Here is a 24,323-nt window from a genome sequence, read left to right as displayed (position 1 = left end):
GGAACTCTGCCTAGAAGGTCAGCATCCCAGAGTCGCCTCTTCACTGTTGACGTTGAGACTGGACAGAGGAACTCTGCCTAGAAGGTCAGCATCCCGGAGTCGCCTCTTCACTGTTGACGTTGAGACGGGTGTATTGCAGGGTACTATTTCATGAAGCTGCCAGTTGTGACTTGTGAGGCGTCTGTTTCTCAAACTAGACACTCTAATGTACTTGTCCTCTTGCTCAGTTGTGCACCGGGGCCTCCCACTCCTCTTTCTATTCTGGTTAGAGACGGTGTACGCTGTTCTGTGAAGGGAGTAGTACACAGCGTTGTACGAGATCTTCAGTTTCTAGGCAATTTCTCGCATGGAATAGCCTTCATTTCTCAGAACAAGAATAGACCGATGAGTTTCAGAAGAGGGTTATTTTGTTTTTGGCCATTTTGAGCCTGTAATCGAACCCACAAAGGTTGATGCTCCAGATACTCAACTAGTCTAAAGAAGGCCAGTTTTATTGCTTATTTAATCAGAACAACAGTTTTCAGCTGTGCTAACATAACTGCAAAAGGGTTTTCTAATGATCAATTATCCTTTTAAAATTATAAACTTGGATTAGCTAACACAATGTGCCAATGGAACACAGGAGTGATGGTTGCTGATAATGGGCCTCGGTACGCATCTCATTAAAAATCAGCCGTTTCCAGCTACAATAGTAATTTACAACATTAACAATGTCTACACTGTATTTCTGATCAATTTGATGTTATTTTAAATGGACAAAAAAAAAGTGATTTTCTTTGGGAAAAAAAAAACCAAGGACATTTATAAGTGACCCCAAACTTTTGAACGGTAGTGTGTATTTATGTAAGGAAAAGGGTGCCATTTGGGACACAACCGTGCTTTGGCTCTACATGCTTTCAAATGGCAGATCTGGTGAACAGACACAATACTAACTAATACAAGGGATACATGTATTTCAGTGTGTGTGTATGAGAGAGAGAGAGCGAGAGAGAGAGAGAGAGTGTGTTTCTGTGTGTGTGTGTATGAGAGAGAGAGAGCGAGAGGGGGCGAGAGAGAGTGTGTTTCTGTGTGTGTATGAGAGAGAGAGAGAGCGAGAGAGTGTGTTTCTGTGTGTGTGTGTGTGTATGAGAGAGAGAGAGCGAGAGGGGGCGAGAGAGAGTGTGTTTCTGTGTGTGTGCATGAGAGAGAGAGAGCGAGAGAGAGAGTGTGTTTCTGTGTTTGTGTATGAGAGAGAGAGAGCGAGAGAGGGCGAGAGAGAGAGAGTGTGTTTCTGTGCGTGGCAGGCTGAAGAGGCTGAGGGTGAGTGCATCGTGACTGGGTGGTGGTTTGAGTGGGCGTAGGGGAGTAGGGTGGCGGTGGAAGTCGTGTGGTGTGTGTGTGTATGTGAGAGTGTTGAGCTACGTTGTGGGAGAGCAGATACAACTCTGTTAGATGTTTCTTCTATATTATAAAACCGCTGAGAATAACAATCAACGCAGGAAAGAAAGAGATAGCAAAACAAAAAGAGAGAGATAGCAAAACAAAAAGAGAGAGAGAGATAGCAAAACAAAGAGAGAGAGAGATAGCAAAACAAAGAGAGAGAGAGATAGCAAAACAAAGAGAGAGAGAGATAGCAAAACAAAGAGAGAGAGATAGCAAAACAAAGAGAGAGAGAGATAGCAAAACAAAGAGAGAGAGAGATAGCAAAACAAAGAGAGAGAGAGATAGCAAAACAAAGAGAGATAGCAAAACAAAGAGAGAGAGATAGCAAAACAAAGAGAGATAGCAAAACAAAGAGAGAGAGAGATAGCAAAACAAAGAGAGAGAGATAGCAAAACAAACAAAGAGAGAGATAGCAAAACAAAGAGAGAGAGAGAGATAGCAAAACAAAGAGAGAGAGAGAGATAGCAAAACAAAGAGAGAGAGAGATAGCAAAACAAAGAAAGAGAGAGATAGCAAAACAAAGAGAGATAGCAAAACAAGAGAGAGATAAGAGAGATAGCAAAAGAAGAGAGATAGCAAAACAAAGAGAGATAGCAAAACAAAAAGAGAGAAGATAGCAAAACAAAAGAGAGATAGCAAAACAAAGAGAGATAGCAAAACAAAGAAAGAGAGAGATAGCAAAGCAAAACAAAAGAGAGAGAGATAGCAAAACAAAGAGATAGATAGCAAAACAAAGAGAGAGATAGCAAAACAAAGAGAGAGAGAGAAGCAAAACAAAAGAGAGAGAGATAGCAAAACAAAAGAGAGAGAGATAGAAAAGGAAAACAAAAGAGAGAGAGATAGGAAAACAAAAGAGAGAGATAGCAAAACAAAAGAGAGAGATTGCAAAACAAAGAGAGAGAGAGAGAGAGAGAGATAGGAAAACAAAGAGAGAGAGAGATAGCAAAACAAAGAGAGAGAGATAGCAAAACAAAGAGAGAGAGAAGAGAAGCAAAACAAAGAGAGAGAGAGATAGCAAAACAAAGAGAGAGATAGCAAAACAAAGAGAGAGAGAGATAGCAAAACAAAGAGAGAGAGAGAGATAGCAAAACAAAGAGAGAGAGAGAGATAGCAAAACAAAGAGAGAGAGAGATAGCAAAACAAAAAGAGAGAGAGATAGCAAAACAAAGAGAGAGAGATAGCAAAACAAAGAAGAGAGAGAGATAGCAAAACAAAGAGAGAGAGAGATAGCAAAACAAAGAGAGAGAGAGATAGCAAAACAAAGAGAGAGATAGCAAAACAAAGAGAGATAGCAAAACAAGAGAGAGAGAGAGATAGCAAAACAAAAGAGAGAGATAGCAAAAGAGAGAGAGATAGCAAAACAAAGAGAGATAGCAAAACAAAGAAAAGAGAGAGATAGCAAAACAAAGAGAGAGAGAGATAGCAAAACAAAAAGAGAGAGATAGCAAAACAAAGAGAGAGCAAAACAAAGAGAGAGAGATAGCAAAACAAAGAAAACAAAGAGAGAGAGATAGCAAAAAAAGAGAGAGAAAGAGAGATAGGAAAACAAAGAGAGAGATAGGAGAGAGAGAGACAGCAAAACAAAAGAGAGATAGCAAAACAAAGAGAGAGATAGCAAAACAAAAAGAGAGATAGCAAAACAAAGAGAGAGAGAGATAGCAAAACAAAGAGAGAGAGAGAGATAGCAAAACAAAGAGAGAGAGAGAGAGAGAGCAAAACAAAGAGAGAGAGAGATAGCAAAACAAAGAGAGAGAGAGATAGCAAAACAAAGAGAGAGAGAGATAGGAAAACAAAGAGAGAGAGAGACAGAAAAACAAAGAGAGAGAGAGATAGCAAAACAAAGAGATAGAGAGAGAGATCGGAAAGGAGAGAATGAAGACACGATGATATGAAAAGACAGAAAGGGAGATAGAAGAAAAGAAGTAGAACAGAATTTCAAAGTAGACTTCCACCTCCACTCTGCTCGACTCGTGGATAACTCAGGTAAACAAAGGTAAACAACGGCAACTTCTGCATTAACTTACACTGCACTGTATACACAAAGAGGTCTCGGCTGTCAATGTCTGTTCCAGTCATGATTACATTATTGACATTTAATTCGCTTTCTTTTTGTTGCTTTTGTTCTGCATACTACATTACTGCCTCTTCAATTTTACGACTCCCTAATTTTAAAGATGAAAGCTCGTAATGCGATTTTTCCCTCTCATTCCCTCTCTCAAACGTGCTCCTCTTGGTGTCCCCCAGGATAGAGTTTGTAAAACGCTGCATTAGGGCCTAATAGAGTCGTCTGAGTGGTATCTTTGATGTTGTTCGTTAGGGCTGGGAATTTGCGCAGGGGGACCTCACGATACGATTTCATCACCATACTTTGGTGCCGACACAATTCTTCTCACGATTCTATATGTATTACGAGATTGATACTGGGATTTTATTGCGAATTGATATTCCAAACATATTTCTCACCGTGTGTCTGCTGCAGAGAGACAAGAGAAAATGAGTTTTGATCAGTCATGGAAATAAAAGTGCTGAAAATATGTTTGTTTATGCTAAAGAAGATAGAGAACAAGCTATAAGATAAAAAGGTTTTAGGTACAGACTACTTAAACTAGCTGACGCTACCTAGCAACATAAATATAATATCATCCAAAAATATATCAAGCTATGTAACTGTATGGACCCCCCCCTCGCTCCCTCTGTCACCATTGGTCATTGATCATGCCTGAGTCTTTCATGGGAGACTTTTGATATCCCCGGGGCGGCAGGGTAGCCTAGTGGTTAGAGCGTTGGACTAGTAACCGAAAGGTTGCAAGTTCAAATCCCCGTGCTGACAAGGTACAAATCTGTCGTTCTGCCCCTGAACAGGCAGTTAACCCACTGTTCCTAGGCCATCATTGAAAATAAGAATGTGTGCTTAACTGACTTGCCTAGTTAAATATATATATATATTTTTTAAAGATGTAGGAGAAAAGCATGCAGACGTTTAAAGAAAGATATGCTACTTGGTGTTTTATCTCGAAAATGTCTGCCACAACTAGCGAAAGATGACAAGGTGGAGACCGTACCATAGCCGTTGTGACTATCCTTCCCCTTTTAAATGCAGTCAAGTGTATCCATCTCCTAGTCTGCTCTACCAAGAGGAAGACACACGACAAGACAAATCAGTCTGCTCAGAGATCTGAATAGCATACAATCTACTCTACAGTAGGGTTGCAAAATTCCTGGAATGTTCCAGAAATTCCCAGGTTTTCCAGAAATCTTGGTTGGAGGATTTCCTGCTTCCCTCCTACTTCTTTTAATCTTCCAAACGGGATTTCTTGGTTCCCTCCTACTTCCTTTAATCTTCCAACAGGGATTTCCTGGTTCCCTCCTACTTCCTTTAATCTTCCAACAGGGATTTCCTGGTTCCCTCCTACTTCCTTTAGTCTTCCAAACGGGATTTCTGGATTCCCACCTTACAGCAATACCAACCTTACCTGAGATCATCTGTCAAAAAAGCCTAACCTCTCTACCCCGTTAATCCCTAACCCTGTCATTTACTGACCTTTGCCCTTCGCCCCCTAGAACCCAGAGGACCCAGAGTGTGGGTCAGGAGCCCCTGAAGAGGCAGGGGTCGTCGTCTGCAGGTCGCGCCCCCCAGCCCCTCTCCGCTCAGGCCATCAAGCACATCTGGGTTCGCACCGCCCTCTTCGAGAAGGTCCTGGACAAGATCGTACAGTACATCGTGGATAACTCCAGGTAAGAAATGAAAAGGCAACTTCTGCATTAACTTACACTGCAAAGAGCTGTAGTTTATCAATGTCTGTTCCATTCATGGTTACATTATTTTTAATTGAATTAGCTTTCTCCCTGTTGCTTTCGTTCTGCACTCTACATTACTGCTTCTAATTTCATTCACTGTTTTCTCCTACATTAGGCCTAATGGAGTGTTTCTCATATTGGACTCACTGCTCTTTTGTTGTTTCTCTACATCGCGTGTGTGTGTGTGTGTGTGTGCGTGTGTGTGTGTGTGTGTGTGTGTGTGTGTGTGTGTGTGTGTGTGTGTGTGTGTGTGTGTGTGTGTGTGTGTGTGTGTGTGTGTGTGTGTGTGTGTGTGCGCGTGTGTGTGTGTGTGTGTGTGTGTGTGCGCGTGTGTGTGTGTGTGTGTGTGTGTGTGTGTGTGTGTGTGCGTGTGTGTGTGCACGTGCGTGTGTGTGTGTGTGTGCGCGTGTGTGTGTGTGTGTGTGTGCGCGTGCGTGTGTGTGTGTGTGTGTGTGTGTGTGTGTGTGTGCGCGTGCGTGTGTGTGTGTGTGTGTGTGCGCGTGCGTGTGTGTGTGTGTTGTCTCTACAGTAAGTACTATGAGAGGGAGTCTCTGATGCATGACACAGTGTTTGGACCCATCCTGGCATGTCTACTGGGTAAGTTTGACTACGAGCTGTTATAAAAAATGCTACATTCGTTTGTTAAAATGATTAATTGGGTTGTTATAATGCTACATTTAGGTGACACAAAAAGCACACATTGTAGATACTCTTTTTTGCTTATATTTACTTTCTCCCTCCCTCATTGTACCCCTCTTTTGCCCCCTTCTTTCTCTCGCCCCCCTCCCTTCTCCCCCTCCCCCCTCTCCCCTCCCTCTTCCCTGCCTCCTCTCCCTCCTCCCTCTCTCCCCCCCCCCCCTCCCTCTCCCCTCCCTCTCCCTCTCCCCTCCCACTTTATTCCCCCTCCCCCTACACCTCCCTCTCCCCCTCTCTTCTCCTCTCTCCCCCTCCCCTCCAACTTTCTTCCCCCTCCCCCCTCTCCCCCTCCCTCTTCCCTACCTCCTCCGTCCTCCCCTCTCCCCCTCCCCCTCCCACTTTCTTCCCCCTCCCGCCCCCTACACCTCCCTCTCCCCCTCTCCCCCTCCCTCCTCCCTCTCTCCCCTCCCCCTCCCCCTTTCTCCCCCCTTTCTCCCCCTCCCCCTCCCTCTCTCCCCTCCCCCTCCCTCTCCCCCCCCTCCCCTCCCCCTCCCTCTCCCCTCCCCCCCCTCCCCTCCCCCTCTCCCCTCCCCCTCCCCTCCCTCCCTCTCCCCCTCCCCTCTCTCCCCCTCCCCTCCCTCTCCCCCTCTCCCCCTCCCTCCTCCCTCTCTCCCCTCCCCTCCCTCTCCCCCCCCTCTCCCCCTCCCCTCCTCCCCCTCCCTCTCCCCTCCCCCCACCCCCTTTCTCCCCCTTTCTCCCCCTCCTCCAGTGGGTCCCTGTGCTCTGGAGTCCCCCTCCCTGAAGACTCCGACCACTTCCCCCTCCCCTCAGCGCCCCTCCCTCGGGCCCCCTCCCCTCTCCCCCAGCAGGAGGCCTGCTCTGGGGGTCCCCTCCCTCCCCCGGGGGGCCTCTCCCCCTACCCCTCTCAATACCCAATACATTCCTCTGAGGATTCCCCTATCCCAGTAATCATTTCCTGTATAGTTCCCTCCCCTAACAGTTGTTTTACCCCTCTCCCCCTCCCCCCTTTCTCCCCCCCCCTCCCCTCTCAGAAGGGGTTCTAGGGCCCCCTCCCTCCCACCCCCTCCCCTCCCCCCTCCCCAGTGGGTCCCTGTGCTCTGGAGTACACTAAGCTGAAGACGTCCGACCACTTCTGGACGGACCCGAAGGGTACCAGTCACATTCTGTTGGTCCCCAGCGCCACTTCCCTGGGTTGATCTTTTCAGCTAGGGGCCCACTCAATCTGGACAGTTTTATTTCTACATTCAAAGACCCCAGCAGGAGGCCTTTTCTGGGGGTGACTGAGAGTGCTGGGTCTACCATTTTGTCTTTTGTGAAGTTGGGGGCCAACAATGATTGTGGGGCACATGTACTGGAGTTGTCAATACAGTACAATACATTCTGTGAGGATTCAACGAGTAGCTATGGCAGTAATCATTTCCTGTATAGTTCTTTAACCAGGATAGTCCACTCAGTAACAGTTGTTTTACCCACCTGGTAGTAGCTTCTCAGAAGGGGTTAGACAATAGGGCTAAGTAACTACAGGGCTATTGGTTCAAATCCCCAGTGGGTAAAGAACCCAGTCAGTTTCAATCATGGTCATATGGGCTGCGTATCTAATGACACCCTTTTCCGTATATAGTGCACTACTGTTGACCAGGGCCCGAAGGGTACCAGTCACATTCTGTTAAAGGTCCCCAAAGCACACACTTCCCTGGGTTGCTCCTCTTTTCAGCTAGCTGCAATAAACACTCAATCTGGACAGTTTTATTTCTACATTCAAAGACTCAATCATAGACACTTTTACTGACACTTGTGACTGCATCGCGTGATGTGTTTTGTCTCTACCATTTTGTCTTTTGTGAAGTTGTTTATGCCCAACAATGATTGTGCTGCTACCATGTAGTGTTGTTGTCATGTTGTGGAATCTCTCTTTATGTAGTGTTGTGGAGTCTCTATGTAGTGTTGTAGTGTCTCTCTTTATGTAGTGTTGTGGAGTCTCTATGTAGTGTTGTGGAGTCTCTATGTAGTGTAGTGGAGTCTCTATGTAGTGTAGTGGAGTCTCTATGTAGTGTTGTAGTGTCTCCCTTTATGTAGTGTTGTAGTGTCTCTCTTTATGTAGTGTTGTGGAGTCTCTATGTAGTGTTGTGGAGTCTCTATGTAGTGTAGTGGAGTCTCTATGTAGTGTAGTGGAGTCTCTATGTAGTGTTGTGGAGTCTCTATGTAGTGTTGTGGAGTCTCTCTTCATGTAGTGTTGTGGAGTCTCTATGTAGTGTTGTAGTGTCTCTCTTCATGTAGTGTTGTGGAGTTTCTATGTAGTGTTGTAGTGTCTCTCTTCATGTAGTGTTGTGGAGTTTCTATGTAGTGTCTCTCTTTATGTAGTGTTGTAGTGTCTCTCTTTATGGAGTGTTGTGGAGTCTCTATGTAGTGTGGTGGAGTCTCTATGTAGTGTTGTAGTGTCTCTCTCTATGTAGTGTTGTGGAGTCTCTATGTAGTGTTGTGGAGTCTCTATGTAGTGTTGTGGAGTCTCTATGTAGTGTAGTGTGTCTAGCCTGTTTCAATTCTCAATAACATAGACCTTTCTCCTGGCCTGTTTCAATTCTCAATAACATAGACCTTTCTCCTGGTCTGTTTCAATTCTCAATAACATAGACCTTTCTCCTGGTCTGTTTCAATTCTCAATAACATAGACCTTTCTCCTGGTCTGTTTCAATTCTCAAAAACTTAGACCTTTCTCCTGGTCTGTTTCAATTCTCAATAACTTAGACCTTTCTCCTGGTCTGTTTCAATTCTCAATAACTTAGACCTTTCTCCTGGTCTGTTTCAATTCTCAATAACGTAGACCTTTCTCCTGGTCTGTTTCAATTCTCAATAACGTAGACCTTTCTCCTGGTCTGTTTCAATTCTCAATAACGTAGACCTTTCTCCTGGTCTGTTTAAATTCTCAATAACTTAGACCTTTCTCCTGGCCTGTTTCCCAGATCCGGAAGAGACAGTCCAGCGTCAGCATGTCCGAGGATAAGTTTGCGGCGTCTGCACGGGAATACGTGGAATCTCTTCACCAAAACTCCCGTACTCACCTGCTCTACGGCAAAAACAACGTCCTGGTCCAACCGGTAATTCGACACAGAGTTTTCCTACTGTAACATGTAGTGGTATTATTGTTGTACTGTAGACATTATTTTAGTTCAGGCAAGAAGAGGATCAGCCACCTCTCTGAGTTTCTTTCTGCAGTAGGTTCATGCCTTCGAAATCAAATCAAATCAAATTTTATTTGTCACACGTACACATGGTTAGTAGATGTTAATGCGAGTGTAGCGAAATGCTTGTGCTTCTAGTTCTGACAACGCAGTAATAACCAACGAGTAATCTAACCTAACAATTCCACAACTACTACCTTATACACACAAGTGTAAAGGGATAAAGAATATGTACATAAAGATATATGAATGGTGATGGTACACAAAGTGGTATAGTTTAAAGTGGCTAGTGATACATGTATTACATAAAGATGCAGTCGATGATATAGAGTACAGTATATACATATGAGATGAGTAATGTAGGGTATGTAAACAAAGTGGCATAGTTTAAAGTGGCTTCTAGGGAGTGTTTCCTAGCCACTGTGCTTCTACTTCTGCTTTGTTTACTGTTTGGGTTTCTGTGAAGCTCTTTGTGACAAGTCAAGTGCTGATGTGTTAAAGGGCTTCATAAAATACATTTGATTGATTGATTAACTGAACTCAGGGATGGTCAGTAAAGCATTGGAGTAGTTAGTAAATAAACTCTGAGAAAGTTGCTCCCTATATAATCCAGTCTGTTTGTCTCCTCCCTATATAATCCAGTCTGTTTGTCTCCTCCCTATATAATCCAGTCTGTTTGTCTCCTCCCTATATAATCCAGTCTGTTTGTCTCCTCCCTATATAATCCAGTCTGTTTCCAGTCTGTTTGTCTCTCCTATATAATCCCCTATATAATCCAGTCTGTTTGTCTCCTCCCTATATAATCCAGTCTGTTTGTCTCCCCTATATATAATCCAGTCTGTTTGTCTCCTCCCTATATAATCCAGTCTGTTTGTCTGCTCCCTATATAATCCAGTCTGTTTGTCTGTTTGTCTCCTCCCTATATAATCCAGTCTGTTTGTCCCTATATAATCCAGTCTGTTTGTCTCCTCCCTATATAATCCAGTCTGTTTGTCTCCTCCCCTATATAATCCAGTCTGTTTGTCTGCTCCCTATATAATCCGGTCTGTTTGTCTCCTCCCTATATAATCCAGTCTGTTTGTCTCCTCCCTATATAATCCAGTCTGTTTGTCTCCTCCCTATATAATCCAGTCTGTTTGTCTCCTCCCTATATAATCCAGTCTGTTTGTCTCCTCCCTATATAAATCCTATATAATCCAGTCTGTTTGTCTCCTCCCTATATAATCCAGTCTGTTTGTCTCCTCCCTATATAATCCAGTCTGTTTGTCTCCTCCCTATATAATCCAGTCTGTTTGTCTCCTCCCTATATAATCCAGTCTGTTTGTCTCTCCCTATATAATCCAGTCTGTTTGTCTCCTCCCTATATAATCCAGTCTGTTTGTCTCCTCCCTATATAATCCAGTCTGTTTGTCTCCTCCCTATATAATCCAGTCCTCCCTATATAATCCAGTCTGTTTGTCTCCTCCCTATATAATCCAGTCTGTTTGTCTCCTCCCTATAATCCAGTCTGTTTGTCTCCTCCCTATATAATCCAGTCTGTTTGTCTCCTCCCTATATAATCCAGTCTGTTTGTCTCCTCCCTATATAATCCAGTCTGTTTGTCTCCTCCCTATATAATCCAGTCTGTTTGTCTCTCCTATATAATCCAGTCTGTTTGTCTCCTCCCTATATAATCCAGTCTGTTTGTCTCCTCCCTATTTCCAGTCTGTTTGTCTGCTCCCTATATAATCCAGTCTGTTTGTCTGCTCCCTATATAATCCAGTCTGTTTGTCTCCTCCCTATATAATCCAGTCTGTTTGTCTCCTCCCTATATAATCCAGTCTGTTTGTCTGCTCCCTATATAATCCAGTCTGTTTGTCTCCTCCCTATATAATCCAGTCTGTTTGTCTCCTCCCTATATAATCCAGTCTGTTTGTCTCCTCCCTATATAATCCAGTCTGTTTGTCTCCAGTCTCCCTATATAATCCAGTCTGTTTGTCAGTCTGTTTGTCTCCTCCCTATATAATCCAGTCTGTTTGTCTCCTCCCTATATAATCCAGTCTGTTTGTCTCCTCCCTATATAATCCAGTCTGTTTGTCTCCCTATATAATCCAGTCTGTTTGTCTCCTCCCTATATAATCCAGTCTGTTTGTCTGTCTCCCTATATAATCCAGTCTGTTTGTCTCCTCCCTATATAATCCAGTCTGTTTGTCTCCTCCCTATATAATCCAGTCTGTTTGTCTCCTCCCTATATAATCCAGTCTGTTTGTCTCCTCCCTATATAATCCGGTCTGTTTGTCTGCTCCCTATATAATCCGGTCTGTTTGTCTCCTCCCTATATAATCCAGTCTGTTTGTCTCCTCCCTATATAATCCAGTCTGTTTGTCTCCTCCCTATATAATCCAGTCTGTTTGTCTCCTCCCTATATAGTCCAGTCTGTTTGTCTCCTCCCTATATTTTATTTTATTTATTTTTATTTTGCCTTTATTTAACCAGGTAGGCAAATTGAGAACAAGTTGTCATTTACAACTGTGACCTGGCCAAGATAAAGCAAAGCAGTTCGACACATTCAACAACACAGAGTTACGCATTGAATAAACAAACATACAGTCAATAATACAGTAGAAAAATATGTCTATATACAATATGAGCAAATGAGGTGAGATAAGGGAGGTAAAGGCAATAAATAGGCCATGGTGATGAAGTAAATACAATATAGCAAATAAAACACTGGAATGGTAGATTTGACAGTAGATGAGTGTGCAAAGTAGACAAACTGGGGTGCAAAGGGGCAAAATAAATAAATAAATACAGTAGGGGAAGAGGTAGTTGTTTGGGCTATTTATAGATGGGCTATGTACAGGTGTAGTGATCTGTGAGCTGCTCTGACAGCTGGTGCTTAAAGCTAGTGAGGGAGATAAGTGTTTCCAGTTTCAGAGATTTTTGTAGTTCGTTCCAGTCATTGGCAGCAGAGAACTGGAAGGAGAGGCAGCCATAGGAGGAATTGGCTTTGGGGGTGACAAGTGAGATATACTTGCTGGAACGCGTCTGTTTGTGGAATTGTATAACGGCTCCTCTATGAAACACAATACAGTGTGAAAATAGGCAGAAACTGCTTCTTCAATAGAAAGCTTTGATCAAACTTGGCTAGCGAGCGTAGAAACACGTCAGTGGGTCTAATTGCGAATGTGTGGACCGTCAAATCAAAAGCACTACCTCAATTTAAAGTTGTTTTTGACAAAAATTAATACTCCAGCACCCTCCCCTGTTTACAATTCTCCAGCATTCTCCCCTGTTAATACTCCAGCACCCTCCCCTGTTTTTAACACTCCAGCTCCCTTCTCTGTTTTCAATATTCTACCACCCTCCCCTGTTTTCAATAATCCAGCACTCTCCCCTGTTTTTAATACTCCAGCACCCTCCTGTTGTTAATACTCCAGCACCCTCCCATTTTTAATACTCCAGCACCCTCCCTCGTTTTCAATAATCCAGCTCCCTTCCCTGTTTTCAATATTCCAGGACCCTCCCTCGTTTTCAATATTCCAGCTCCCCCATTTTCAATACTCTAGCACCCTCCACTGCTTTCAATACTGCAGTACCCTCCACTGCTTTCAATACTGCAGTACCCTCCCCTGCTTTCAATACTCCAGTACCCTCTCATTTTCAATTCTCCAGCACCCATCCCTGTTTACTATTCTCCAGCACCCTCCTCCGTTTTCAATAGTCCAGTAGTCTACCTTGTTTTCAAAACTCCAGCACTCTCCCCTGTTTTCAATACTCCAGGACCCTCCCGTTTTCAATACTCTAGCGCCCTCCCCAGTTTTCAATACTCCATCACCATCCCCTGTTTTCAAAACTCCAGGACCCTCCCATTTTCAATATTCCAGCACCCAGCCCTGCTTTCAATTCTACAGCACCCAGCCCTGCTTTCAATTTTACAGCACCCTCCAATTTTCAATACTCCAGCATCGATCCCTGTTTTCAATATTCCAGCACCCAGCCCTTCTTTCAAATCTACATTACCCTCCCCTGTTTGCAATAATCCAGCACCCTGCCCTGCTTTCAATACTCCATCACCCTCCCCCATTTTCAATACTCCAGGACTCTTCCCTGTTTTTAAATCTCTAGCACCCTCCCCTTGTTTTCAATATTCCAACCTCCTCCCTGTGTTCAATTCTCTAGCACCCTCCCATTTTCAATGCTTCAGCACCCTACCCCATTTTATATAATTCAGCTCCCTTCCCTGCTTTCAATACACCAGCACCCATCCCTGTTTTCAATACACCAATACCCAGCCCTGTTTTCAATACTCCAGAACCCAGCCCTGTTTTCAATTCTCCAGCACCCTCCCCTGTTTTCAATACTCCACTACCCTCCCACTTTCAATATTCCAGTACCTTCCCCTGTTTTAAATACTCCAGCACCCTTCCCTGTTTTCAATTCTGTAGCATCCTCCCATTGTCAATTATCCAGTACCCGCCCCTGTTTTCAATATTCCAGCACCATCCCGTTTTCAATATTCCAGCACCCTTCCCTGTTTTCAATAATCCAGCACTCTCTCCTGTTTTTAATACTCCAGCACCAACCCCTGTTTTCAATACTCAAGCACCCTTCCCTGTTTTCAATATTCCAGCACCCTCCCCATTTTCAATATTCCAGCACCCTCCCCCTGTTTTCAATAATCCAGTACTCTCCCTTGTTTTCAATTATGTAGCATCCTCCTCCGTTTTCCATAATCCAGCTCCCTTCCCTGTTTTCAATATTCCAGCCTCCCCCTGTTTTCAAATCTCCAGCACCCTCCCATTTTCAATACTTTAGCATCCTCCCCTGCTTTCAATACTCCAGTAGCCTCTCGTTTTCAATTCTCCAGCACCCATCCCTGTTTTCAATATTTCAGCACCATCCCGTTTTCAATACTTCAGTGCTCTCCCTTGTTTTCAATACTTTTCTAAAATGTTTTATAAGATTGGGAGGGATCTTAGACCATTCCTCCATACAGAATCCTTCCAGATGCTTGATAACCTTTGTCTGTTCTTATGGACTCAATGAACAATTTCTTTGTTGATTTTGATTAGTGTATTGGGGTCTTTGTCTTGCTGGAAGACCCACTTGCGGCCAAGTGTCAGCCTCCTGGTAGAGGCAACCAGGCATTTGACTAAAACGTCCCTGTACTGGGTAAAGTCCATGATGGTCTTGACCTTAACACAGGCTCCAGGACCAGTAGAAGAAACTAGCTCCGTGACATCATAATATTCACTACCATATTTTACCGTAGGGATGAGAGACATTGCTGCATATGCTTCTGTTTTTTAAACCAACCACTGGTGTGCCTGGCCAAGAGCTTTATTTTTAATTTGACCGTAGCACCGCCTGGAGTTTGATAAACAGCATTGTTACTTAGAATGGAACCGGTGCTATGATCAGATGACATGAAAATAGAGCTCTTTGCCCCCCCCCAATAGAAGAAAGAGATGGAGGTGTTGCGGGGGTACCTGTCCCTTCATCAGTCAGGGGACAACCTCACTCTGAAGTGGACCCCTAACCAGCTCATCAACGGCACCCTGGGGGACTGTGACCTGGAGAAGAGGTAGGTTCAGCTCTGCAGGACATAAACACGAAGTACATAGAAACATATTGTGAGGTGGTAGACCCTCCTATTTAACTGGTCTGTGACCCACTGAACACATTTCCCGGTCAGAGAGTTAAAGGGGAATGGAAACACTTTAGGAAGTAAATCTATGTACAGTTACAATTAGCTGGCGTTCTAAATCATTCCCCTTTAAGACAACCTCACCATTTAAACATTTTTAAAAATCTTATTTATCCTTTATTTAACTAGGCAAGTCAGTGAAGAACAAATTCTTATTTACAATGACAGCCTACCCAGGAAGAGTTGGTTTAACTGCCTTGTTCAGCAGCAAAGCGACAGATTTTATTTTACCTTGTCAGCTCTGAGATTTGATCTAGCAACATTTTCCGTTGACTGGCCCAACGCTCTAACCACTAGACTACCTGCTGGTTACTAGTCCAACGCTCTAACCACTAGACTACCTGCTGGTTACTAGTCCAACACTCTAACCACTAGACTACCTGCTGGTTACTAGTCCAACGCTCTAACCACTTGATTGCCTGCTGGTTACTGGCCCAACGCTCTAACCACTAGACTACCTGCTGGTTACTAGTCCAACGCTCTAACCACTAGACTACCTGCTGGTTACTGACCCAACGCTCTAACCACTAGGCTACCTGCTGGTTACTGGCCAAATGTTCTAACCACTAGACTACCTGCTGGTTACTGGCCCAACACTAACCACTAGACTACCTGCTGGTTACTGACCCAACACTATAACCACTAGGCTACCTGCTGGTTACTGGCCAAATGTTCTAACCACTAGACTACCTGCTGGTTACTGGCCCAACACTAACCACTAGACTACCTGCTGGTTATTGGCCCAACACTTAACCACTAGACTACCTGCTGGTTACTGATCCAACGCTCTAACCACTAGGCTACCTGCTGGTTACTGGCCCAACACTAACCACTAGACTACCTGCTGGTTATTGGCCCAACACTTCAACCACTAGGCTACCTGCTGGTTACTGGCCCAACGCTCTAACCACTAGGCTACTTGCTGGTTACTGGTCCAACACTCTAACCACTAGGCTACCTGCTGGTTACTGGTCCAACACTCTAACCACTAGGCTACCTGCCTCTAACCACTAGGCTACCTGCCTCTAACCGCTAGACAACCTGCCTCTAACCACTAGACAACCTGCCTCCTCTCACTACTAGGCTACCTGCCTCTCTAACCACTAGGCTACCTGCCTCTAACCACAAGGCTACCTGCCTCCTCTAACCACTAGGCTACCTGCCTCCTCTAACCACTAGGCTACCTGCTGGTTACTGGCCCAACGCTCTAACCACTAGGCTCCCTGCTGCTTACTGGCCCAACGCTCTAACCACTAGACTACCTGCCTCCTCTAACCACTAGACTACATGCCTCCTGTAACCACTAGGCTACCTGCCTCCTCTAACCACTAGGCTACCTGCCTCCTCTAACCACTAGGCTACCTGCCTCCTCTAACCACTAGGCTACCTGCCTCCTCTAACCAGTAGGCTACCCCCTCTCTAACAACTAGACTACCTGCCTCTAACCACTATGCTACCTGCCTCTAACCACTAGGCTACCTGCCTCTAATCACTAGAGTACCTGCCCCCTCTAACCACTAGGCTCCCTGCCTCCTCTAACCACTAGGCTACCTGCCTCTAACCACTAGGCTACCTGCCTCTAACCACTAGACTACCTGCTGGTTACTAGTCCAACGCTCTAACCACTAGGGTACCTGCTGGTTACTGGTCCAACACTCTAACCGCTAGGCTACCTGCTGGTTACTGGTCCAACACTCTAACCACTAGGCTACCTGCTGGTTACTTGTCCAACACTCTAACCACAAGGCTACCTGCCTCTAACCGCTAGACAACCTGCCTCTAACCACTAGACAACCTGCCTCCTCTCACTACTAGGCTACCTGCCTCTCTAACCACTAGGCTACCTGCCTCTCTAACCACTAGGCTACCTGCCTCTAACCACAAGGCTACCTGCCTCCTCTAACCAATAGGCTACCTGCCTACTCTAACCACTAGGCTACCTGCTGGTTACTGGCCCAACGCTCTAACCACTAGACTACCTGCTGGTTACTGGCCCACGCTCTAACCACTAGGCTACCTGCTGGTTACTGGCCCAACGCTCTAACCACTAGGCTACCTGCTGGTTACTGGCCCAACACTCTAACCACTAGGCTCCCTGCTGCTTACTGGCCCAACGCTCTAACCACTAGACTACCTGCCTCCTCTAACCACTAGACTACATGCCTCCTCTAACCACTAGGCTACCTGCCTCCTCTAACCACTAGGCTACCTGCCTCCTGTAACCACTAGGCTACCTGCCTCCTCTAACCACTAGGCTACCTGCCTCCTCTAACCACTAGACTACATGCCTCCTGTAACCACTAGGCTACCTGCCTCCTCTAACCACTAGGCTACCTGCCTCCTCTAACCACTAGGCTACCTGCCTCCTCTAACCACTAGGCTACCTGCCTCCTCTAACCACTAGGCTACCTGCCTCCTCTAACCACTAGGCTATCTGCCTCTATCCACTAGGCTACCTGCCTCCTCTAACCACTAGGCTAACTGCCTCTAACCACTAGGCTACCTGCCTCTAACCACTAGGCTACCTGCCCCCTCTAACCACTAGGCTACCTGGCTCTCTAACCACTAGGCTACCTGGCCCTAACCACTAGACTATCTGCCTCTAACCACTAGGCTACCTGCTTCCTCTAACCACTAGACTATCTGCCTCTAACCACTAGGCTACCTGCCTCCTCTAACCACTAGGCTAACAGCCTCTAACCACTAGGCTAACAGCCTCTAACCACTAGGCTAACAGTCTCTAACCAGTAGGCTAACAGCCTCTAACCACTAGGCTAACAGTCTCTAACCAGTAGGCTAACAGCCTCTAACCACTAGGCTCTAACCCCCACCAAGCAGGAGTAATGATGATGGAATCGGTCTGCAAGGTACAGAGAAAGAGATAATTCAATGAATGCAATCTAATAACATGTATATAGAGGAATGTATTGGTGTAATGACAACCAATGGAGAGGGAGGACTAGATCAACATATGCACACATATGCGCACACACACACACACACACACACATTCGCTCACACACGCATGCACACACATGCGCACACACACACACACACACACACACACACATGCGCACACACACACGCACTCACACACACACGCACACACGCACACGCACGCACACACACGCACGCACACAAACACACACACACGTACACACATGCACATGCACACAAACACACACACGCACGTGTGCACACAAACACGCACACAAACACACACAACACACGCACATGCACACAAACACACGCACGCATGTGCACACACACGCACACAAACACGCACACACATGCGCACACGCGCACGCACACACACGCACGCACACAAACACACACACACGTACACATGTACACACACGCACATGCACACAAACACACGCACGCACGCACGTGCACACACACACACACACACATCTCAGTCATAACAACAATAACCACTACACTTTTACCCACACACTCCGTGAACACACTGCCGTAAATCCTCCTCTGATTTGCACTGGAATTCCACCCAGTTTGAGACTGGGTTCTATTTATCTGGAAGCAAGAGCGAACATATATCGGCATTCTTAGCCAATCAGAGGGTGTATAATCCGCTCATGTTCACAGTGTGGGGCGAAAGGGCACCAGCTGATTGGCTGAGACCCTCAGGCTGTGCTGATCGAGATCGTTGAGGAGTGCTAAGCTAAGTGGCTCCAGCCGGACATAAACAAACATGCACATACTGTAAAAAAATCATACATCTAGTTGATTCAATTAAATATGTACGTCGAAAACATTGTATGTTAAATGCACTGTGTTTGTGGGTGTCCCTAAACACATTTTTGGCAAAGTTTTCTCAAGTTGGAGCTAAGATTTGGCTAGCTAAGGTTTTTTAAGCTCAGGTAACACTTTCACTGAAAGGGTAAGCAAACTAAAAAAAGGCTAAATACTAAAATAATTATTAGTTGAATGAACTATATATATTTCTTACAGTGCATAAACAAGTGAAAATGTGAAAAAATGTCCTGCAGCGCCCTCAGCAGGTGTAATTCTCTAGACATATTCATATATTTAATGTTTCGGCAAAATATATACTAACCCTAACCCTGGAGGACAGTGACCTGGAGAAGAGGTAGGTACACAGTGGAAAGACATAGGGGCCCAGTCTCAGTCCCCGTCACCATCATCTGAAGCAACGTGCAGTGTGATCTGAAGCAACGTGCAGTGTGATCTGAAGCAACGTGCAGTGTGATCTGAAGCAACGTGCAGTGTGATCTGAAGCAACGTGCAGCGTGATCTGAAGCAACGTGCAGTGTGATCTGAAGCAACGTGCAGTGTGATCTGAAGCAACGTGCAGTGTGATCTGAAGCAACGTGCAGTGTGATCTGAAGCAACGTGCAGCGTGATCTGGGTTCCACATCTTTATTTAGTGAAACACACAAAACAATAACGAAACCGTGACAACAATGGAGTGCTGACATTCAACTACCCATAAACAATATCCCACAAAACACAGGTGGAACAAAGCTACCTAAATATGATCGCCAATTAGAGACGACGATTACCAGCTGCCTCTAATTGGGAATCGTACAAAATCACCAACATAGAAAAACAAAACTAGAACCCCCACATAGAAATAATAAACTAGACTAAACCCCCAGTCACGCCCTGACCTACTCTACCATAGAAAATAAGGGGTCTCTATGGTCAGGATGTGACAGTCCCAAATAGCTGGGACTATTCTATTCCCTATGTAGTGCACTACTTTTGACCAGAGCCCTCAAAAATAGTGCACTTTCGAAAAGGGTACCATTTTGGATGCATCCATATTCACGTGCTTGCTGTATATACATTGTGTATAATGTGTCGCCCCCTAACAACTACCAGTACAGCCTGGATCAAGCTCTTACCCATGTCCAAATGGATTGGGTTTTTGTTTGATTAGTTTACCTTTTCATAAAATGTAATCATTTAATTCACTCACTTTTCTCCCACTCTCTTTCTTCTCTCTCTCTCTCTCTCTCTCTCTCTCTCTCTCTCTCTCTCTCTCTCTCTCTTTCTCTCTCTCTCTCTTAGTATCTATTGGGACTATGCGTTGACCGTGCCTTTGCGACAGGTCGTGTGCATTCACTGTCACCAGCGATGTGAGTCACAACACACACACACACACAACACACACACACACACACACACACACACACACACACACACACACACACACACACACACACACACACACACACACACACACACACACACACACACACACACACACACACACACACACACACACACACACACGCGCACACACACACACACACACACAGACTATTACAGTCTATCTGGGTTGGAGGGGTCCTCAATCCCTATCCCCTACGTAGTGGCACTACTTTTGACCCTATTGGGGACAGGATGCTATTTAACCAGGGCCCAATAGGGAACAGGATGCTATTTAACCAGGGCTCAATAGGGAACAGGGTGCTATTTGACAGGGCCCAATAGGGAACAGGGTGCTATTTAACCAGGGCCCAATAGGGAACAGAGTGCTATTTAACCAGGGCTCCATAGGGAACAGGATGCTATTTAACCAGGGCTCAATAGGGAACAGGGTGCTATTTAACCAGGGCTCCATAGGGAATAGAGTGCTATTTAACCAGGGCCCCATAGGGAACAGGGTGCTATTTAACCAGGGCTCCATAGGGAACAGGGTGCTATTTGGGATGCTGCCATTGGAGGGCTGTGTGTTTTATGACTGTGTCCACTAAGCTATTCATTTCCTGGTTGCGGTTATTAAGTAAATGAGGGTTTAACAGGTCTGGGTGGAGGGCAGGAGGATATAGCTGCTCACTTCGCCTCATTTATCTTAGCGACTCCCACCCATTCACCTGCCCGCATTACCGCTCCTCTCCATGTCTGTCTCTCTTTTCACACCCTTTCTTTCCATATCTACCTCTCTCTCTCTCCAACCTCCCCCTCTTTCTCTACCTCTCTCTACCTCCTACTTCTGTCTCCCCCTTCTGTCTCCCCCTTCTCTCTCTCCCCATCCCCCTCCCTCTCTCCCCCAATAGCTGACTGTGGTGGGACGTTGGTGCTGGTTAATCAGGATGGTATCCAGCGCCCCCCCCTCCACTTCCCTCCCGGTGGCCACCTTTTGGCCTTTCTGTCCTGCCTGGAGACGGGCCTGCTTCCCCGCGGTCAGCTGGAGCCTCCACTCTGGAGCCAGAGAGGCAAGGTGTGTGCTATTAACCACTGGCCTCAGAACAGATCTAGTACAATATCATATAAACAGAGAGGTAAGGTAAGTAGTAAGTGCGTGTTACTAAGAACTGACCCCAGAACAGATACAACACCACTCTGGTCACCGAGAGGTAAAAGGCCATAATAATATTTACATTGACATTTTAGCAGACGCTATTATTAGTGTTAAGTGCTATGCTCAAGGGCACATCGCCAGATTTTTCACCTAGTCGGCTTGGGGATTCGAACCAGCAACTTTTTGGTTACTGACCCAACCCTCTTAACAGCTAGGCTGCCTGCCACTCTATAATAATAATACATAGTACCAGTCAAAAGTTTAGACACACCTACAATTTCTAGGGTTTTTCTTTATTTTTACTATTTTCTACACTGTAGAATAATAGTGAAGACATCAAAACTATGAAATAACACATGTGGAATCATGTAGTAACCAAATCAAAATATATATTTTTTATATTTGAGATTCTTCAAAGTAGCCACCCTTTGCATTGATGACAGCTTTGCACACTCTTGGCATTCTCTCAACCAGCTTCACCTGGAATGCTTTTCCAACAGTCTTGAAGGAGTTCCCACATATGCTGAGCACTTGTTGGCTACTTTTCCTTCACTCTGCAGTCCAACTCATCCCAAACCATCTCAATTGGGTTGAGGTCAGGTGATTGTGGAGGCCAGGTCATCTGATGCAACACTCAATCACTCTCTTTTTTGGTCAAATATCCCTTACACAGCCTGGAGGTGTGTTGGGTCATTGTCCTGTTGAAAAACAAATGATAGTGGGACTAAACCCAAATCAGATGGGATGGCGTATCGCTGCAGAATGCTGTGGAAACCATGCTGGTTAAGTGTGCCTTGAATTCTAAATAAATCACTGACAGTGTCACCAGTAAAGCACCCCCACACCATCACACCTCCTCCTCCATGCTTCACGGAGAGAACCACACATGCAGGGATCATCCGTTCACCTACTCTGCGTCTCACAAAGACATGGCAGTTGGAACCAAAAATCTCAAATTTGGACTCATCAGACCAAAGGACAGATTTCCCCCGGTCTAATGTCCATTACTCATGTTTCTTGGTCCAAGCAAATCTCTTCTTCTTATTGGTGTCCTTTAGTAGTGGTTTCTTTGTAGCAATTCAACCATGAAGGCCTGATTCACACAGTCTACTCTGAACAGTTGATGTTGAGATGTGTCTGTTACTTGAACTCTGTGACCCATTTATTTGGTCTGCAATTTCTGAGTTTGGTAACTCTAATGAACTTATCCTCTGCAGCAGAGGTATCTCTAGGTCTTCCTGTGGCGGTCCTCATGAGAGCCAGTTTCATCATAGTGCTTGATGGTTTTTGCGACTGCACTTGAAGAAACTTTCAAAGTTCTTGACATTTTCCAGATGGACTGACCTTCATGTCTTAAAGTAATGACTGTCGTTTCTCTTTGCTTATTTGAGCTGTTCTTGCCATAATATGGTCTTGGTCTTTTACAAAATAGGACTATCTTCTGTGTTCCACCACTACTTTGTCACAACACATCTGATTGGCTCAAATAATTAAGAAGGAAATTAATTCCACAAATTAACTTTTAACAAGGCACACCTGTTAATTGAAATATATTCCAGGTGACTCCCTCGTGAAGCTGGTTGAGAGAATGCCAAGAATGTGCAAAGCTGTCATCAAGGCAAAGGGTGGCTACTTTGAAGAATCCTTTCACGCTTTTTTGGTTACTACATGATTCCATATGTGTTATTTAATTGTTTTGATGTCTTCACTATTATTCTACAATGTAGAAAATAGTACAAATAAAGAACAACCCTTGAATGAGTAGGTGTGTAGGTCCAAACTTTAGACTGGCACTGTACATATAATATATTCCACTCAGCAGACGCTTTTATCCAAAGCGACTTACAGTCAGTCATGTTGCGTACACGATACGTAGGGGTGGTCCCAGGAATCAAATTCACTACCTTTCTAACTGAGCTACCAGGACAACAGAACCGTAACTACAACAATCAACTATACATACATACATACTGTAAACTATAAATTGTTGCTGAATCCCGTGACAGTGTAAAACATGTGTGTGTCTGTGTGAGCGTGCGCGTGTGTGTGTGTGTGTGTTTGTTTGTGTGTGTGTGTGTGTGTGTGCGTGTGTGTGTGTATGAATTTATCTGTGTGTGTCTGTGTTTGCGTACGTGCATGCGCCTATATATGTGCGTGTGCGTGTGTGCATGTGTGTGTGCGTGTGTGCATGTGTGTGTGTGTGTGTGTTTATTCCAGGGTAAGGTGTTTCCTAAGCTAAGGAAGAGGACCAGCACTGCCAGGCTGGTAGATCAGGAGGGAGAGGAGCAGACTGCCAGGCTGGTAGATCAGGAGGGAGAGGAGCAGACTGCCAGGCTGGTAGATCAGGAGGGAGAGGACCAGACAGCAGCTGACTATGTGTTCCGCATTGTCTACCCTGGACGCCACCACGACTCTAGTGAGTGATCCCCTCCTCCCAACACACACACACACACACACACACACACACACACACACACACACACACACACACACACACACCACACACACACACACACACACACACACACACACACACACACACACACACACACACACACACACACACACACACACACACACACACACACACACACACACACACACACACACACACACCCACACACACACACACACACACACACACACACACACACACACACACCCACACACACACACACACACACACACACACACACACACACACACACACACACACACACACACACCCACACCCACACACACACACACACACACACACACACACACACACACACACACACACACACACACACCATCCTTGGACATGCATGATAGACTTCACTGTAACAGTTCTTCTTGTCCTCTCTGTCTGCTGTTGAGTGCGTCTCTTTGCATCTACGTTTATGTTTAGCAAACAGTAGGTATCGTTACGCAGGGAGAGAATGGACAGAGAGTTACAGGAGCTATCTATCCTGAGCGTTCTGGATGTTTGAATTCACTATTTCCTTTGGTTTGTATGTCTGTCTGCTGTAAAACTGCAGAGACTGCAAGCAGTAGAGGCTGTACACGGTAGAGGCTGTAGACGGAAGAGACTGTACACAGTAGAGGCTGTAAACGGTAGAGGCTGTAGACGGTAGAGACTGTACACGGTAGAGGCTGTAAACGGTAGAGGCTGTAGACGGTAGAGACTGTACACAGTAGAGGCTGTACACGGTAGAGGCTGTAGACGGTAGAGACTGTACACAGTAGAGTCTGTAGACGGTAGAGCCTGTACACAGTAGAGGCTGTAAACGGTAGAGGCTGTACA

The 24,323-nt window shown here is 45.3% G+C and overlaps 1 protein-coding gene across 1 annotated transcript in view; it reads left to right on the top strand.

Annotated features, from left to right (window-relative positions):
• Positions 1-24,323, top strand: part of LOC112238924 (small G protein signaling modulator 2) — a 221,883-nt gene that overhangs the window by 123,539 nt on the left and 74,021 nt on the right. The window contains exons 4-11 of the mRNA XM_042294977.1: positions 4,984-5,157; positions 5,750-5,817; positions 6,961-7,046; positions 8,838-8,972; positions 14,498-14,622; positions 19,801-19,868; positions 20,793-20,956; positions 23,255-23,453. Coding sequence (XP_042150911.1) covers positions 4,984-5,157; positions 5,750-5,817; positions 6,961-7,046; positions 8,838-8,972; positions 14,498-14,622; positions 19,801-19,868; positions 20,793-20,956; positions 23,255-23,453 — 1,019 coding nt within the window. The remainder of the gene's footprint in view (positions 1-4,983; positions 5,158-5,749; positions 5,818-6,960; positions 7,047-8,837; positions 8,973-14,497; positions 14,623-19,800; positions 19,869-20,792; positions 20,957-23,254; positions 23,454-24,323) is intronic.

This window comes from Oncorhynchus tshawytscha, linkage group LG13 (genome assembly GCF_018296145.1).
Source record: "Oncorhynchus tshawytscha isolate Ot180627B linkage group LG13, Otsh_v2.0, whole genome shotgun sequence".
NCBI lineage: Eukaryota > Metazoa > Chordata > Actinopteri > Salmoniformes > Salmonidae > Oncorhynchus > Oncorhynchus tshawytscha.
This window is presented reverse-complemented; position numbering and strand designations above follow the sequence as displayed.